The sequence below is a fragment of the Archocentrus centrarchus genome, chromosome 7 (assembly GCF_007364275.1).
Source record: "Archocentrus centrarchus isolate MPI-CPG fArcCen1 chromosome 7, fArcCen1, whole genome shotgun sequence".
Classification (NCBI taxonomy): Eukaryota; Metazoa; Chordata; class Actinopteri; order Cichliformes; family Cichlidae; genus Archocentrus; species Archocentrus centrarchus.
The window spans coordinates 597,062-616,695 of NC_044352.1; the positions used below are offsets into that span (position 1 = coordinate 597,062).

At 44.0% G+C, this 19,634-nt stretch overlaps 1 protein-coding gene across 1 annotated transcript; it reads right to left on the bottom strand.

Moving 5' to 3' along the window:
- Positions 1–3,391: 3,391 nt before the first annotated feature.
- LOC115783720 (Ig-like V-type domain-containing protein FAM187A) lies at positions 3,392–13,912 on the bottom strand. The gene is made up of 5 exons (XM_030734680.1): positions 13,665–13,912; positions 10,671–10,948; positions 10,176–10,526; positions 7,567–7,805; positions 3,392–3,674 (listed from the first exon to the last, which is right to left on the bottom strand). The coding sequence occupies exons 1-5, from the start codon at positions 13,908–13,910 to the stop codon at positions 3,454–3,456; spliced, it is 1,335 nt and encodes a 444-aa protein (XP_030590540.1). The 5' UTR covers positions 13,911–13,912; the 3' UTR covers positions 3,392–3,453.
- Between the last annotated feature and the right edge of the window lie 5,722 nt (positions 13,913–19,634).

A 19,634-nucleotide genomic window follows, 5' to 3' on the forward strand; every position in this document is an offset into this window, starting at 1 on the left:
AGCAGACTCCAGCCTGTGACAGCAGGTGAAGGCGTGAACGTTTCTGTCTGGCCTGCCAGGGACTACAGATGAAAAGAACCCTTTTGGCTAATTATGGCATATTTACATTGAAATGTTCATCAATCTACATTGTCCCTTTTAAATAAATAAATTCAAAATTACTGAGATCACAATAGAATGACTAGAAAATTACTTGGAAGTGGGTTTCTCTGATTGGGACCAGACTGTGGATTCTATAGAAGGGGACAGCAGGTGAGCCAGGAGCGACTGCAAATTGTTCGTAATAATTACGAAATGATACAGAGCTCTTACTTGAGATTTTCGAGATGCAAGACTCCAGAGGAGAATGAATGAAGCTGGGCTGGATTCCAGAGAGACAAGGCTAATGTGGAGCAGTGTTAATTTCGTTGACAAAATATTTTCGTCATAGTTTTCGTCGACGACCCTTTTTTTCATGATAATAACGAGACAATAACTAAATAAAAACTACCTAAAATGATAAAAACGATGACAAAATTAATTGACACTTTTGTCACCGAATGAAAATGCTTGGTGAAATCCAATCAGAACTGATTTAATTTTGACAAGTTAGGAAAACATCCAATCAAATGCACAGATGCACAAATTTGCTCTAAACCCGGGAAGACCAAACTAGCCTGTGATTGGTCGTTCTTTCCGATAGAACTAAGTTATGTAAACAATGTCAGCAGGGAGAAAGAGAAGAGCCGATATATGGACACATTTGTCCTGTGACATTGTGACAAACCAAACGATGTGTAAACCACGTGGGGCGACTATCTCGGGTAAAAAAACGACAAATCTTAAACGACATCTGCAAACCAGTCACCCAGATCTCCATGCAAAGGTCAGCATTTTAATGTCATGCAGGGTAAAGTGTTTTTCCCAGTTTGTGTTTAGAGAGAATCTCCACACCGCGGTGGATTAGCCTTTATAATCTTAGTCCTGAACACTGCCCTGTACCTTTCAGAGCGTCCTGCTGTAAAATGCTCGGATTATCTCAGTAAGGTGGTGTTAATGATCAGGTGTGTGGAAGCAGGTGAAGCACTAATGTTAATATTATTAATATATTCCATAACTTTTAATAAATGTTTAATTTGGTGTAAGTGTGTATAATGACTAATTCAAGGGAACTGAAGAAAAAGCATTTACATTTTACACCCTTTATATTTGAGTCGACTGAATCCACTGTAGATTTAGTCGACTATATTCTTACCATAATTTCATCGACTAAAACCAAAACTATTCAGATGAATAAATTATGACTAAAACTAAATCAAGATTTTCTGTCAAAATTAACACTGGTGTGGTGAGGCAGGTAAAGTTGCAGGTAAGTCCTTACTTCTGTGATCAACAGCCTGATTTGGATTAAAGGAGCAGTCGCAGCTGGAGAATCTCCAGAGAGCAAGACCCAATTACCAACTGGGTAATGGGGCTCAAGCTTCAGGCCAGGGTGAGCTGGTGACAACAGTCTGGCAAAGAACACCTGCAGCTGCCGCTCTATAAGTAGCCAGAGCTGATTGAAAACAGCTCAGGAGGGAGGAAACTCCATCCACAGGTGAAGCACCTGCTCACTACTCCACCTGAGAGGAGGACAGAAACAACAGAAAAAGGCCCCAACTGTGTCCCATACCATAATAAACATGTTAGTGGGAGGAGCAATATTTAGACAAGTTTGTTGTTGTTTATTTAAATTCTGTCTTCAGGTGTGTGTGTGTGTGTGTGTGTGTTAGTTTAGCATCAGGTCAGGTAAACCTCTGTGATATTGATGAGGTCAGTAAGTATCGGGGGGGGGGGGGGGGGTTTCAGCTGCTTTGGTGTTCATGTAGTTAACAACAGGTGCACTAGAAGGGCAACAATGAGACCCCCCCAAACAGGAATGGTTTCACAGCTGGAGGACACTCACATTTTTCCCTCCTCATTTTTTCTGACTGGTTTTCACTAGTTCTGCATTTGGCTAGGGTCAGAGTCACTGCTGGTAGCATGAGGCCATAGCTGGACCCTACAGAGGCTGCACAGGTAGTCCAACTCCTCCAGGATGGCACATCAATACGTGCCATTGCCAGCAGGTTTGCTGTGTCTCCCAGCACAGTCTCAGAGAATGGAGGAGGCTCCAGGAGACAGACAGGAACTCTAGAAGAGCTGGACAGGAGAAGGTCCTTAACCCATCAGCAGGACCGGGATCTGCTTTAAAGTTGGAAGTGCTACCCTGGGTTTGCATTACTAGATAAAGTTAAGAAAGGTTCTCTCAGGGTTTAGCAAGCATGTCAAAGTCACTTTAATTGAGCTACACTGAACCCAGTCTGAGCTCAAACCAAACCAGTAAAACCACTGTGTGTTGACTTCAGGTGGCTGTAGCTCAGGAGGCAGAGTAGGGCATCCACTAGTTGGAAGGTTTGTGGTTCAATTCCAGGCTGCTGCAGTCTGCATGCCAAAGGATCCTTAATCAAGATATTGAACCCCAAGTTGGTCTTAATGTGTTCATCGGAGTGTGAGTGTAAGAACCAGTTCATTTATTTAAACACAACCAATATTTTTCCTTTTGGTAGAATAATTTAGTTTTTTAATGAATCGCGTCCAAAACAGATGGACAGCCTGAGGTCTCATCTTAAAAGCTGCCTTCATGGTGGTACATCGGGCTGTGGGAATGTCTGTCCATGGTCAGATTTGCTGGTGTTTTGTTCATAATAGAGACCATCCTGCTGCAGTAAGCAGTGAAGTTACCTCTTATAACAGAGATGTGAGTGCTGAATACAGCACCAAGCAGTCAGTGCTGCTGCTCTGTCTGTAATCTATTGGATACATTTTTAAATCCTTTCCAGGTTTGTCTCAGATGTTATTTGGTTCATAACTCTCTCCACACTGACAATGGCAGCTGAGTCACAATGAAAATTATTTATTTTGTATTGTAACAGTTTTACCCTAATTGTGGTCAAAAGCTTGAAGGTAAAAGTGAAGAAATGTGCATGAAGCTCCAATGGTGAATTTTAAACCTTTGTCCTGTTGGACCTCAGTGCAGCTTTGATACTGTTGACCATAACATTTTATTACGAGATTAGAGTATACTATAGGTATTAAAGGTACTGCGCTGCAGTGGTTTGAATCATATTTATCTAATAGACTCCTTGTTCATGTAAATGAGGAGTATTTAAGTCTTTTTCAAGTAAATGTTTCAGAGGAACTTACTGTGCTACTCCCCAAACAGAAAAATGGAGACTGTTCATTTGATTCTGAGCTGTTAATGAATCCACCAACAGTTATACAGAAAGCTATACTACACAACAGAAACATCAGGAAATGCAGTGTAAGTACAACAAAGTCCAAAATCTTTCCAAAAGCCATTTTATATCTTTATTTAAAAAAAGTCTTAAAAGTAGCCCTGGAGGCAGTTTGTTACATAAAACCGTCTAACAAATCTCTGAACACAACACGACTTTAATCCACGTGGGTTTCTTCTCTGCGGTGTCTCAGCACAGCTCTGCCCAGCATCAGCAGGAAAAACGCAGCCGTCATGGCTGCATAAGACCCTAACAAGGTCCTCACAGCGGTCAGAAGGTCAGGATGTGACAGCACTGACTGGCTCCGCCCAAAGTGAGAGTACACGAGGAGATGGATCTCTGCAGCCCGGCGACCATCCAGCCAGCAGTAGTAGATGCCTACAAATTTAAAGCCACCAAAGTCAAATCAAACTAATCTAAACAATACAGAGACATGATTTGATATAAAGTATATTATTGTCTCCATTAAATCTGAAAAATTATCAGATCTAAAATGCTGAGGCTCCATAAATTTAAGGAGCTGGATGGTTGGAACGGTGCAGCATTCAGCAGTAATGTGGGTCTTCATGGTAGAGAAATCAGCTGTTAAGTTACTTGATCTATGTGCCAATCATCACCTGTTCAGTTCAATTCAATTGAACTGAACAGCACCAAATCACAACAACAGTCACCTCAAGTCCTTAAGGGTAAAGACCCTACAATAATACAGAGAAAACCCAACAGTCCAAACGACCCCCTATGAGCAGCACTTGGTGACAGTGGGAAGGAAAAACTCCCTTTAACAGGAAGAAACCTCCATCAGAACCAGGCTCAGGGAGGGGGGGGTCATCTGCTGTGACCGGTTGGTGGTGATGGGAGGGAGACAGGACCAATGACTACCAGCTGTGGGTAATCCTCAGGGTTACAATAGTTTTGGATTTTACATTATATTTTAGTTTTATTTCGTTTTACCTTCTCTAATTCAGTGAGTTTGAATTCGTTTTTTGTGGTTTTACTCATTTTTATTTGTTGTTTAATGCTTAGTTTAGTTTTTTTAGTTTTAGTTTTTTCATACTTCATCAGGTTCAAGATTCAAGATGCAAGTTTAACTATTATTGACCTCAAATTATACCATTAAGAAAATTTTTATTCAACAACCAACTGTTCACTGGATAGCAGCATTATGTGGTAAATGGTAAATGGACTAGCTCTTATATAGCGCTTTTCTACTCAGTATGAGCACTCAAAGCGCTATTACAACATGTTTACATTCACCCATGCACTCCCATTCATACAAGCACTTCCATATGTACTAAGCTAAGTGCTTTTTAATTAACTATCATTCACACACATTCATACTCCGACGGGACAGTCGGAGAGCAACTTGGGGTTAAGTATCTTGCCCAAGGATACATTGGCATGTAGCCTGGAGTAGCCAGGAATCGTACCGCTGACCTTCTGATCAGTAGGTGACCTGCTCTACCTACTGAGCTACAGCCACCCCTAAATGTGCTAAATGTGTGTAATACTAAGGACACACATGAACATCATGAGACATTAAAGGGAGAATATTTAAAATATTTATCTCAAGAATAAATGAGGAATAAATTGGAGAGCCCAGCAGTAGATGCAGGTCCAGCTTCAGTGCAGCAGATTAACATCAGCTCCATGTGGTGTGAAACATCAGAACACAGCCAAACATTAGAAACAAGAACAAACTGAACTGTTTGAACAAATCAAAGCTCAAATACAGGTTTTCAAGATTGTGTGTTTGTATTTGTGTGTGTCTCACAATGGTGTGGACATCCCAGTCTCACTGACACAGTTATCAGTGCATCCTCCTGCCTGCAGTGTTCCTGTGTATTAACTAGCCAGCAGTTATTTTTAGCTGAAAATGCTCCATTATGGTTTTCACCTTGCTGCGTGGCTACGATGCTGGTTCTCTGTCGGAGCTGCTCAGAGAGCAAGTTTGCTTAGATTTCAGATTTTTTTTCCCCTCACTTTTTCAGTCCTTCACGCCATTCCAGTGCTGAACCGGTTAATCACAATCGTTGCGGGCCGCATGGACCTGACGTGTAATTACACTTCTCGAGAGGTGCAGGTCGGGTTAGGTTGTAGGTCACTGCGAAGGTTCAGAGGGGTTTCCGTAGCTGCCTTGCGCGCTTCTCAGGTGGAATTTGAGGTTGGCGGTTTCCCTCTTGAGAAGTGTTCCACACATTTTGCCAACATCCACAACAACACTCACTTCTATCTGTCTCACTATTGTACTCAATCCCATATGGGACCCATTATTTTGCAGACTGGCACAGTGAGCACACACACACACACACACACACACACACACACACACACACACACACACACACACACACACACACACACACGGTGAGGTGTTGTATGACACTCTCAGCTAAAACTGCTAAGAGCGGAAAAAGTGATTTCATATCCACAAGGCTTTAAAATAAACTGACGAACAGGAAAATGAAGGCATTTTATTTTCTGTTTTGGTTAGTTTGTAAACACACAATCCCGTTTCAGCTAGTTATCTTTTCTCCTTTTAATTATCTTTTTTATTTATTTCAGTTAACAAAAATGTTTTTTTCTATTTCAGTTTTTGTTATTTTGTTTGTTTTCATCAATAATAATGACCTTGGTAATGACCACGAATAAGATCAAGAATACCAGCAGCAAAAATGAGCTACATCTGAAGGGTGCCTGGGCTCTCCCTTAGAGACAGAGTGAGGAGCTCATTCAAGAGGTGCTCATAGCAGAGCTGTTACTCCTTCACATTGAAAGGATTCAGCTCAGGTGGTTCAGAATCTGTCCAGCATGCACCTGGACCCCCCCACCCCCACCCCCAGGTCAGGTATTTCATATGCAACAGGGAGGAAGGAGCTGGAAAGCATTGCTTGGGAAAAAAACTGTCAGAATGATCCTGCCACTATGAACAAACTTCAGATCAGGGGAAGAAATGGATGGGACCCTGAGTATAAAGACATTAATTATTTCACATAAGGAGCAAACAGTGAAATATTTTTATACAGGACAGATTTTTGCATAGATTATTTCTTGAGACATTTGGAGTAAATAATGTCATTTCTCGGATCAGTAAAAAGTGGATTTAAAATGACACGGTCCTCATTCGGTGTTGGTGTGTGAGGTTCATGATCGGGAGAACTCTTAAAGCAGATAACCCGAAAGCTGGAGAGGGAATGGTGTCTCACTAAATTAGAAGATGCTCATTTAGCCTGGAAAAAGAGTTTGTTGCTCTATAAAAAAGCCCTCCGTAAAGCTAGGACATCTTACTATTCATCATTAATTGAAGAAAATAAGAACAACCCCAGGTTTGTTTTCAGCACTGTAGCCAGGCTGACAAAGAGTCAGAGCTCTGTAGAGCCGAGTATTCCTTTCACTTTAACTAGTAGTGACTTCATGGATTTCTTTACAAATAAAATTTTAGACATTAGAGAAAAAATGATTCATAACCATCTCAAAGATTATTCTTCATGTTCGGCTGCTTTCAGCACTGCTGGTATTTGTTTAGACTCTTTGGCTCCAGTTGATCTTTCTGAGTTAACTTCAATAGTTACTTCCTCCAAACCAGCAACATGTTTATTAGATCCCATTCCTACTAGACTGTTCAAAGAAGTCTTTCCAATTATTGATGCTTCAATCTTAAAAATGATTAATCAGTCTTTATTATTTGGCTATGTACCTCAGACCTTCAAGGTGGCTGTAATTAAACCTCTACTTAAAAAGCCATCACTTGACCCAGCTGTCTTAGCTAATTATAGGCCAATCTCCAACCTTCCTTTTCTCTCAAAGACTCTTGAAAGAGTAGTTGTAAAACAGCTAACTGATCATCTGCAGAGGAACGGTTTATTTGAAGAGTTTCAGTCAGGTTTCAGAATTCATCACAGTACAGAAACAGCATTAGTGAAGGTTACAAATGATCTTAGAGCCTCTGACAGTGGACTCATCTCTGTTCTTGTCCTGTTGGACCTCAGTGCAGCTTTGATACTGTTGACCATAACATTTTATTACAAAGATTAGAGCATACTACAGGTATTAAAGGTACTGCACTGCAGTGGTTCTGCTGGAGGTTTCTTCCTGTTAAAAAGGGAGTTTTTCCTTCCCACTGTCACCAAGTGCTGCTCATAAGGGGTCGTTTTGGCTGTTGGGTTTTCTCTGTAATTATTGTAGGGTTTTTACGTTACAATATTGAATAGAATTGATTTGCATTGAAAATGAAACCACGCTGATGGGGGGTGCTGTGCTGCAGCTGTCATACCTGAGTCCTGAGTTTTAGCTGGCTGGAACAGCAGGTGGTGTCCGGTGTCTATGAGCAGTCTGAGGTCTGTGCTGCCAGTGTTGGTGCCTGATGAGTGCCCATATCGGTAAATGGGATTAGACCCTCGGTCCCAGGCAACAGCCATATTAGGCTGTGCCCCAGGACAGCCCAGGGTAAGGACCTGGTCCTCTGGGTGGTTCAGGTAGAACACTGGTACCTCGGTTGGCAAGGAGGCAGAACTGTGGCACAAAAACCAAAATCCACAGGTAAAATATCTGGATATAACACTAAAGACAGCAGAGACACTATGAAAATATGAATCTAGATAGAAACACAGGAAAGAAAAATTAAATTTTCATTCCTCGTTCTGCACACCAAGGCAATGTCCCACATTTTACATTAACGTAACTAGTTTTCTACAGTGAACACTGCACGGCAGCCACTTCTCTAAAGTATCATCCAATGTGACGAAAGCAGAAAAACTGTCCTCATGGGTCACCTGCATGGTAACCTGTGACCATGTTTTACTGCCATGTTTTACTGCCTACTTTAAGATGATTCTCAGAGATGTTTGTTTGTTATGTTTTTGGTTTTTTTTTCCCTTTTTGGACAGACTGCACAAGGAGAATATGACACAAGAGATCTCTGCTGATGATCTGTCAAATAACAGGAAACAGCTTTAGCAGGTATGCAGGAGAGAAAGAGAATAGGTGAGCATAAAAAGACTTTAACATGAGCCCACAAGAAATTTAGATGGAATAACTAATAAGAAATATAAGAAATCCCTTATTTGCCCCACGATAGGGAAATTTCAATGTAGCAGCGGCAAGGTACTGTACAGAGAAAAGACAAACAGTGAGTAGGATACAATAAGTATAAGAGGTAAGATAAAAATAAATAATTAAAAAAATTATAAAAATACAGGAGGTAGGGTATAAAGAATGATAAAAATCTGATGTAAAAACTATATACACAATATGTACAGTATAGACAATATGACGATATGACCAGAGTAGATAATATGTAGTAGACACAAAAGTAGACACTTCGATGTCTGGGAGCAGTGCTGGCTAAAGGCAGGAAGGACCTGCGACAGCGCTCCCTCAAACATTTGGGGTGCAGCAGTCTGTCACTGATGGAGCTCCTCAAGACTGTCACCATGTCACACATGGGGTGGGAGTCATTTGACACCATAGAGCACAGCCTTGTTGTCGTCCTCTCCGTCACCACCTCCACAGTGTCCAGGGAGCAGCCCAGGACAGAACTGGCCTTCTTCATGAACCTATCAAGTCTCTTCCTGGCAGTTATACTGCTCCCCCAGATGTTATACTGCTCCCCCAGATGTTATACTGCTCCCCAGAATGCCACACTGTAAAAAAGAGCGGATGCTACAACAGAATCAGAAAAAGTTTTCAGGAGTGCCCCCTGCACCTCAAAGGACCTAAGTCTCCTGAGCAGGTAGAGTGTGCTCTGACCTTTCTTAGAAAGTGCAGTGGTGATGTTCAGGTGAACACCCAGGTACTTATAGGATGTAACCCTGTGTCCCACATTGTCTCACACATACAAATGCTTGTTCCTATCTTTAGTTTGTTATGATCTGCTCAGACCACCTCAGACAGACAGACAGCTGTCCACATGTGAAGTCTTCAAAAGCAATCAACACTGCTTTCTAGGACATTTTTATAACTACAGTAAATAAAAACTAAGACCTAAAAATGTCAAAATTATGTTTTATTTTCTGCCTTTAATAAAGAAGATGAATCTACCAGTGGGGTTTACAACCATTCAGCAGTGAAATATTTCCTACAGCATTTGATGCTTTCCTCTGCAACACCTGAAAATAAAGTGAATCTTTTTGGACTTTACTGTGTTGTTAAAAGTCCCAAGGTCAAAATGAGATACGCCCCCACGGGTGGTTGAGACTCACTGAGCTGAGATCCTGTGGGACTTCCAGATACAAACAGACAAACTGGTGATGTCCACCAGACATCGTAGTGTTGGGCAAACAGAGGAAGAAAGCCATGGTGATAGACATTGCAATACCAAGTGATGGCAACACCAAGAAGAAGGAACATGAAAACCTCGAGAAATACCAAGGGCTCAGAGAAGAGCTGGAGAGGATGTGGAAGATGAAGGTAACAGTGGTCCCCGTGGTACTTGGAACACTCGGGGCAGTGACCCCCCAAACTAGGAGAGTGGCTCCAGCAGATTCCTCGGACAACATCCAAGATCTCTGTCCAGAAGATCTCCTAGTCATAGGAACAGCTAAGATACTGTGCAGAACTCTCAAGCTCCCAGGCCTCTGGTAGAGGACCTGAGCAGGTCCACCACTGGTGCCCTGCTTTTCACAGATGAGAGCAGGTTTGCCCTGAGCACGTGACAGACCTGAAGAGGTCTGGAGAAGCCGTGGAGAACATTGTGCGATGTCCAATCCTGTGTGTGTGTGCTTTGTGTGTGGTCAGTGAACTAAAAGTGAATTTGATACCCCGATCAAAATTGGTGGTGGTGGAGCTTTGAAATGCTTTTAAAATCTCTGTGTCCGTAAACCAACTCTCATCTATCAACTTTGGCTCATATACTTATAATGTTCATCCACAGCACATGCTCACCTGTACCCAAGAAAAGTCATCAGAGCAAGCAGCTTGGAGGAGGGTGGGGCTTGACTTGGACAAGTCACATGACAGCTTCTGACCTCCAGCTTTGCCCTGACTCTGCTTTGCTTCACATGGCTGAAGGCTCTTGGTACCGCCTCTGAGCCGCATGACGTGACCGTCTGATTGGCCCGCCTGTAGCGCACATGCAGGAAATGGGAGCTTATGTAGCAGAGACCCACACGGACCTGTTCGCCTGGCACACCACAGCGATCGCAGACTGACCACGGCCGGAAGCTGGTGAAGAGCCAATACAGAGTCGAGCTCAGGTTGGCCCTCTGGTTCCTGTTCTCAGTTTCTGAAGTGAGTCTGCAAGCATCAGTTGGATTGTTTTTTTTTTGTTTTTTTGTTTTTGTTTTTTTTTTGGGGGGGGGGTACAGATTATTTTAGAGTCAATAAACAAATTCACAGTTATCTTGATGCGTATAACATTATAAATCTAATTGACAGTACCTGCTGGTGAAGCTGAGCATTTGAGCTTCCTGGATGTCCAGGTCATAACCATAGAAGAAGTCTTTGTGGGCAGAACCACAGATGTAGATGCCAGCATCATCGGGCCCAGCTCTGAAGATCAGCAGGCTGAAGAGCCGGATGGAGAAGCGGCTCCGCAGGTCACCGCTGTGAGGGACCAGACTGGTATCCAGCAGCTGGTTGCCATGGTGATCAATCAGTGCTCTGGTGTTCCCTGGGTGTTCCAAATGTTTCCGGAAAAACCAAACAACTGACTGGACCTGAAACCAGGGATATTAACGGAGGGACAAGGCACTCAGACTTCTGAGGGAGAAGACAATAACAAAGTTTCACGAGTTTCCACAGATGTATAGCTGTTTCACCTCAGGAAGAGGGAAAAAAGCATTTTAAACGTCACTGTAGGCCAAAGTCTGCACACTTTTTAAGAGGTTTTTAACTTGTTCTCTTTGTAGGAGTCTTGGATTCAAAACTAACAAATGAATACCTGGTTAGGTAACTCTCTTCAGGAAACCCCTATGACAGAGAAATTAACAAGGGACCGTGATTAGGAGGTTGATCCCCACCCTTAATGTTTTTATTTATTTATTTTTATTTTATTATTTTATTTATTTATTTATATATTTTTATTTTTTATTTAGTATAGTCCTTGGGGTTACAGATCTTGTACAGCACTTTGGTCAACGTCGTTGTTTTAAATGTGCTTTATAAATAAACTTGACTTGACTTGACTGGAAGCAAAGCCAGGAGAAAAGTGCCTGGTGCCTTAGTCCATGATATCCTGTTGGACACAGCCTTAAGAGGCAACATGGACCTGCAGACGGTGCCATATAGGTCGGATGCAATGTGTATCAGGCAGCAGCCAAGGGTGGAGCCCTGGCAGACTGATCCCCAGCTACTGTCACTAGTTCTTTGGTCAAAGAATGATGCCCCTCAGGTGGGGAAGGACCCTGAACTTATGTGCCTCACTCTAAATACATGGCTCAAGCTGGAGAGCAATCAATCTGGGAGCACTATTGTTCTACTGGGAGACTTGGGCACATGGCAAATGACAGCGGGACCTGTAGAAGTGTGATTGGGAGGAACAGGCTGCCATATCTGAACTCGAGTGGTGTTCTGTTTTTGGACTTCTACACAAGGGTGTTTATAAGTGTGACTTAGGACACCCTGGGTCGCAGGTTGATAATCGATCTTGTAATTGTATCATCAGCTCTGGAATGATACTCAGGTGAGAAGACTGAATGAATTATGAACTGATCACCACCTGGTGGTGAGTTGGATCAGATCTTGGGGGAGAATGCTGGTTTATGTGCCCAAATATATACTGTTGGATTGTTGTGAGCATCTGGCAGAGACGTCAGTCTGCGAGATCTTCATTTTCCCCCTCTCCAGTAGATCTTCAACAGCACTCCAGGAGAGGCTAGGGACATTGACTCCAAATGGACTCCATTCTGCACCTCCATTGCTGAAGTAATTGTACAGAGCTGCGGCCAGCTCCATACAGCAGGTGGAGCTGTCAGTGGCTGGAGCCTGCTGTGTTGGTAATCCCCAAACCAGATGGTGAATACTGGAGCTGTCAAGCTGAAGAGTAAGGTAAAGGTCTACGTCAGGGTACGGGACAGGAGAATCCATCCATTAGTGGAACCTTGAATTCAGGAAGAACGATGCAGCTTCCATCCTGGTTGTGGAACCCTGGACCAGCTTTTAATACTCTTGAAAATATTTGAGTGTGTGTGCAAGTTTGTCCAATCGGTCAAAATGTGTTTTGTGGACTTGGAGAAAGTATTCGGCCGTGGCCTTCAGGATCCTGTGGGAGGTGTTTCAGGATTATGGGGTGCATCGCCAGTTGCTATGAGCCGTTCAGTCTCTGTATAAACACAATGAGAGCTTGGTCCATGATACCGTCAATAAGACTTGTTCCTGGTGGGTATTCACCTTTGTCACCAGTTCTGTTCATAATTTTCAGGCGCAGCCAAGTGAAGGAGTTTAAGTATTTCGGGGTCTTGTTCATGAGTGAGGGGGGAGCAGAGCAGGACACTGACAGACTCTGTACTGGTCCATTGTGGTGAAAAAGGAGCTAAGCGTGAAAGCAAAGCTGTTGATTTACCTTCCCACGCTCACCTATGGTCACGAGCTCTGGGTAGTCTGAACAGTGGCTGGGCTCAGCCTTAGAAATAGAGTGAAGACTTCAGTCATTTGGGAGAGGCTCAGAGTAGAGCTGCTATTCCTCCACATTGAAAGGGGCCAGTTGAGTTGAGCATCTCCTGGGTGAGATGTTTCAGAAATGTCCTACCAGGAGGAGACCCTGGGGCAGACTCAGGACATGCTAGAGAGATTACGTCTTTCAGCTGCCTCTGTAATGCCTTGGTGTCCCCCGGGAAGAGCGTTAGGACGTAGATGGGGAGAGCGTGGTTTGGGTGTTTCTGAAAACATGTTAAAGTTAGCTAAACCTAAGCTAAAAAATTAAAACTAGATATGAAATAAACAGGGAACTACAGTAAAAAATAAAAATTATACATCTGAAAAAAATCTAAATAACTGAAATGAGTTTGAACTTGAAAAACATAAAAATATATAGAGGCAATATTTTTAGTATTTGTTAGTTTGGTAAGATTTCTTTTCACAGCTTGCCTGATTTGATGAACTTGTTTTTTGATACATTTGATGACTACAAGTCAGCTGCTTTCAAAAACCTGTTTTCAGTGTATTGATTTTCCTAAACCTTAGATCCAGCAAAAGCCATCAAATAATATTAAACAGACTAAACTTAACCTGAAATGAGGAATCCTGCTCCAGAAACTGACTGAAAATAAATAGAAGTAAAACAGAAAATCAAAACAAAATAAAAAAAAAATAAAGACTAATTAAAAATTACAAAACTATAATAACTCTGCTTCTCTGCTTAGATGGCTGCCCCCAAAACCTAGCCTGTTATGGGAAGGATGGAAAGTTGGTTGGTTAGTTACTCAGTTACTCTACCTGCTCCGGTTTGCAGAGGCAAGGCAGCTCCACAGTGACTCCTGACAGGTAGGCAGCATTAGTGAAGGTCAGAAAGGCAGGACAGGATGTTCTGGCAAACACATCCTGTTTATCTTCAGGGGCCTCATAGCTCCACACCTCTGGAGACAGGATGAGGAGAAAGACAGTGGAGAAGGATGGGAAAGGCATCTCTGAGGAGAGAGCGGGCTCTTTTAAAGTCACAGTTTGAATAAACCCTCTCTGCATAAACTCAGACAATCTGAAGAATGTTTACTTTCAAAGTAGAGCAGCTCAGGAGTTCAGGAAGGAACTGTCCTCTGCTGTCCACACCATCTTCAGCCTCATTTCATAATCTGATAGGATGATATACTGCTTAAATATGCTGGCTACACATAGGACCTTGGGGGGCAGGCATGTTACCTAGGGGATGATGAGAGGGGGCTGCTGAGGTGGTCCCACTCTGGTCCTGTCTACTATCAGCCCCCCAATTTTAATGGCACTTTAGACATTAAGGGTTTTGAGGGGGTGGTGTGGTCGAGAGCTGACGACCAATTCAATTCAATTCAATTTTATTTATATAGCGCCAAATCACAACAAACAGTCCCCTCAATGCGCTTTGTATTGTGGGTAAAGACCCTACAATAATACAGAGAAAACCCAACAGTCTAAACGACCCCCTATGAGCAGCACTTGGTGACAGTGGGAAGGAAAAACTCCCTTTTAACAGGAAGAAACCTCCATCAGAACCAGGCTCAGGGAGGGGGGGTCATCTGCTGAGGGGGGGGGGGGGACATGCTGTGGAAGAGAGCCAGAGATTAATAACAATTAATGATTAAATGCAGAGTGGAGTATAAACAAAGTAAATAAGGTGAATGAAAAGAAACAGTGCATTATGGGAACCCCCCAGCAGTACTAACTATAAGCTTGATCATAAAGGAAAGTTTTAAGCCTAATCTTAAAAATAGAGAGGGTGTCTGTCTCCTGAATCCAAGCTGGGAGCTGGTTCCACAGAAGAGGCGCCTGAAAGCTGAAGGCTCTGCCTCCCATTCTACTCTTAAGTATCCTAGGAACCACAAGTAAGCCAGCAGTCTGAGAGCGAAGTGCTCTGTTGGGGTGATATGGTACTATGAGGTCTTTGAGATAAGATGGTGCCTGATTATTCAAGACCTTGCATCTGAATTGAATGTGCAACTGAAGGCTTTTCAGGGAGCTTTTAGGACAGCCTGATAATAATGAATTACAATAGTCCAGTCTTGAAATAATAAATGCATGAATGAGCTTCATCTTCACCATTTTTCTTTCCAGGTGGAAGATTTAAGTAATAGTACTTGTTTTATGTGTCTGCAGCTTAAGGATAGGATGAGGAACTTGGATATATGGAAGGAGCTTGGAGTAGAGTCTCTTCTCACTTCAGAGGTTTTCTAAGCATGCCTGAATGGGAAGAGCCCTGGGGGTAAATCCAGAACCTGCTGGAAAGGTTATAGATCTCATCTGGCCTGGGAACACTTCAGCATCGGGAGTAACTGGAAACTGTTGCTGAGGAAATGGATGACTGACATATGGAGGAAATTTTGGTTGTTTAAATGGGGGTAACATTGTGTTTAAAACATTGTGAAATAAGTATATAGTCCCATATTACCCTGAACCCTCCCTTAGTTATGCTGCTATAGGCCTAGGCTGCTGGGGGGGGTTCCCACAATAGACTGTTTCTTTTCATTCACCTTATTTACTTTGTTTATACTCCACTCTGCATTTAATCATTAATTGATATTAATCTCTGGCTCTCTTCCACAGCATGTCTTTCTCTCCCCTCAGCCCAACCGGTCGCGGCAGATGACCCCCCCTCCCTGAGCCTGGTTCTGATGGAGGTTTCTTCCTGTTAAAGGGAGTTTTTCCTTCCCACTGTCGCCAAGTGCTGCTCATAGGGGGTCATTTTGACTGTTGGGTTTTCTCTGTATTATTGTAGGGTCTTTACCCACAATACAAAGCACCTTGAGGCGACAGTTTGTTGTGATTTGGTGCTATATAAATAAAACTGAATTGAATTGAATTGAATTATCAAGTTTAGTCATCAAGTATGTACACACATACACACGCACACACGCACGCGCACACACACACACACACACACACACACACACACACACACACACACACACACACACACACACACACACACACACAAGCCACAGAACAGACCATTTGCTTGTTTTTTTGTTTTTGTGTTATTCTCTTTTGGGTGCTGTTCATGTTTTGTTACAGATGCAGCAGTTGGTGACTCATTACTTGTGCCCCCCCCCCCCCCCCCCTTGTTTCCCCTTTTGGTCTGGGTGGGACCCCGTCCCCCAATAAAGATCACTGAATGATGTTTTAGCTGAGGAAATAGATGACTGACATATGGAGGAAATTTTGGTTGTTTAAATGGGGGTAACATTGTGTTTAAAACATTGTGAAATAAGTATATAGTCCCATATTACCCTGAACCCTCCCTTAGTTATGCTGCTATAGGCCTAGGCTGCTGGGGGGGGGGGTTCTCATAATGCACTGTTTCTTTTCATTCACCTTATTTACTTTGTTTATACTCCACTCTGCATTTAATCATTAATTGTTATTAATCTCTGGCTCTCTTCCACAGCATGTCTTTTTTTCTCCCCCCTCAGCCCCCCCTCAGCAGATGACCCCCCCTCCCTGAGCCTTAAAATTGAATTGAATTTTTTGCATCAGTAGATAGGAGAGCTGAAAAGAGCTATGAGTGTTTGCTGAGCAGTTACGTTACATAATGATGCCTACAATATGCCACCGACTGCAGCAATATTACTCACCAACAGTAATGTTATCTACACTGTACACGTCAGGTTTATCACCATGTTTTTCTTTCTCATTGGTTTAGGAAAGGACGGTTTGGGTTTTGAGAATGGGCTGGTTCAGGAGCACCATGTGAAATTAAAGACGAGGAACCAGCCAATAAGAGCCAAAAGGTCTCATTAGGTCTCAGGTAATCAGAGGCTCTCGTAATGCTTCATTGGTGCACTTTACATGTGAGCTGCTGGCCTGCTCTGAGTGGGTGGATGATACAAAAGGGGTTAAATGTACTTCACCCACCACACACACACACACACACACACACACACACACAGCCTGAGGAAAAACATGTCTCCAAACTCACAAGCTATGCTTCAGTTTGCTGGTGAGAGGGGAGCTGCTGTGAGGAGGCTCCCTGCTGAGCTGCAGGTCTGTGTGTCATCATGCAGCACAGTGACAGCAGGCAGACACAGACAAAGCGGTGCAAGCCAGAGGCCAAATCAGGTTTTCAGTGCACGTGGAGTTTTCAGGTGAATTTTTAATGACACTAAATGTGTGAAGACTGACAGCACTCAGATGGGTAAACACTTGAGATAAGTGGAAAGTCCTAAATAAAAGCCAGTCCATTTACCGCTTACCTCACTGTTTTCCATTAACCAAATCAATTTCTTTTTTTCATTTATTATTTTTCCTTCATTTAGAAATAAAAACACAGGCTGGGCGCATCAGAAAAAAAGTGTTTGTGAATGAAGCAAGTGGATGTTAAACATAACTGGCATCCAGCAGTCATTTACTGATAAATGTTCTCATAATCCCGACCCATCGATTAGTTCACAGACTTCCAGTTCGATTCCTTCAGAGTGGTTTGATTTCAACATAAAAAATAAACAGGAGAAAAACAGCAGTTTGTGTCTGTTCTCATCATAGCTGTATGCTTGAAGACATCACTGTTCTGAATCAAACTGACATCAAAGCGCTGACACCACTTTCACTTCTTTTCAGTCAGTTTAATCCCTGTGGAACCAGTTCTTTCCTTGTGCTCTGTGAAAAATGAGCCCATGTATCCACAGAACTGATTGTTACACAGCGTCAGCAGCAGAAGTCGGGGTGATTTCTCTGAGAAGAACCCCCCCCCCCCCCCCCCCCCCCCCCCGGCAGGAACCCCCTGCTGTGAGAGAAGTGACACGGTGGTCTGATCAAACAGAGGCCGCTCTGCAGGGTGCGTTGGATTCAACCGACTGGGACATGTTTCGCAGCAGCGCGGGCGGAGACATCGAGGAGTTTACGGAAACTGTTGTGGGATTTATTGGGAAAGTTGTTGAAGACACTTCACTTAGGAGGACCATCAGGACTTTTCCCAACCAGAAGCCGTGGGTGGATAAATCTGTCCGCGACGCCCTGAGGTCCCGCACCGTTGCCTACAACTCCGGCCTCGCCTCTGGGAACATGGAGGACTACAAGGTTGCATCATACAACGTCCGCAGAGCGGTGAAAGAGGCTAAACATCGCTACGGCCGCAGACTGGAACAGCAACTACAACAGTCTGACCCCAGGGGACTGTGGCAGGGACTACGCACCATCACGGACTACAAAGCACCACACACACACCCGGTGAGTGCCGACGCTTCTCTGGCTGATGAACTCAACATCTTCTTTGCGCGCTTCGAGTCGGGAAGCCGACAGCCCGCTGCGCTCCCGGCCGGAGGGGCGGAGACACTCACTGTGACGGAGCGCGACGTGAGGAGGGCGTTTAGACGTGTAAACACCAGGAAAGCGGCTGGACCAGACGGTATTAGTGGACGTGTCCTTAAGACCTGCGCTGACCAGCTGGCACCTGTGTTTACACTGATATTCAACCTCTCACTGAAACTGTGTGTGATTCCCACCTGCTTTAAAAAGTCCATCATAGTCCCTGTCCCAAAGAAACCACACCCCAGCAGCCCCAATGACTTCAGGCCCATAGCGCTCACCTCTGTGGTGATGAAGTGTTTTGAGAGACTCATCAAGACATTCATCACCTCCTCACTGCCCACCACCCTCGACCCACTACAGTTTGCATACCGGCCAGACAGATCCACAGATGACGCCATATCCTTCCTCCTCCACAAGACCCTTTCACACATAGACACTGGTAAGGGGAACTATGTGAGAGTGCTGTTTGTAGATTACAGCTCAGCATTCAACACCATAGTTCCCTCCAGGCTGGTCTCTAAGCTGCTGGACCTGGGCCTGGGCCCATCCCTGTGCAGGTGGGTTCACAGCTTCCTGACCAGCAGACCACAGGTGGTACGAGTGGGTCACCTCACCTCATCCTCCCTCACCCTCAACACTGGATCCCCCCAAGGCTGTGTGCTCAGCCCTCTGCTGTACTCACTGTACACCCATGACTGCGAGGCCACGTCAGAGTCCAACGTCATCATCAAGTTTGCTGACGACACTGCTGTTGTGGGACTGATCTCTCACAATGAGGAGAGAGCCTACAGGAGAGAGGTCTCCCGCCTGGAGAACTGGTGCCAGGAGAACCAACTCCTGCTCAACGTCAGCAAAACAAAGGAACTGATCGTGGACTTCAGCAGGAAGCAGCAGAGGGACTACCATCCACTTGTCATCAGTGGTGCTGAGGTGGAAAGAGTGGACACTTTCAAATACCTGGGAGTGACCATCTCACAGGACCTGTCCTGGACTCATCACATAAACATCACTGTGAAGAAGGCCAGACAGCGTCTCTACCTCCTCAGGCGGCTGAGAGACTTCAAGCTCCCACTCAAGGTGCTCAGGAACTTTTACACCTGCACCATCGAGAGCATCATGCGTGGGAGCATCACCACCTGGATGGGAAACTGCACCAAGCAGGACTTCATGGCCCTAAAAAGGGTGGTTCGTTCAGCTGAACGGACCATCAGAACCACCCTCCCCAACCTGCAGGACATTTACACCAAGCAGTGCAGGCTGAGGGCCATGAAGATCCTAAAACAGCCCAGCCACCCCGGACACTCTATCTTCTCCCTGCTCCCATCAGGCCGGCGTTACCGCTGCCTGAGGGCTAAGACTGAAAGGTTGAAGAAGAGTTTTTACCCACAAGCCATCCGTCTGCTCAACTCTGAGCCCTAACTGGACCATTATTGCACAATGTAAATATTATAATTTATAAAAGTGTGTATAGTGTAT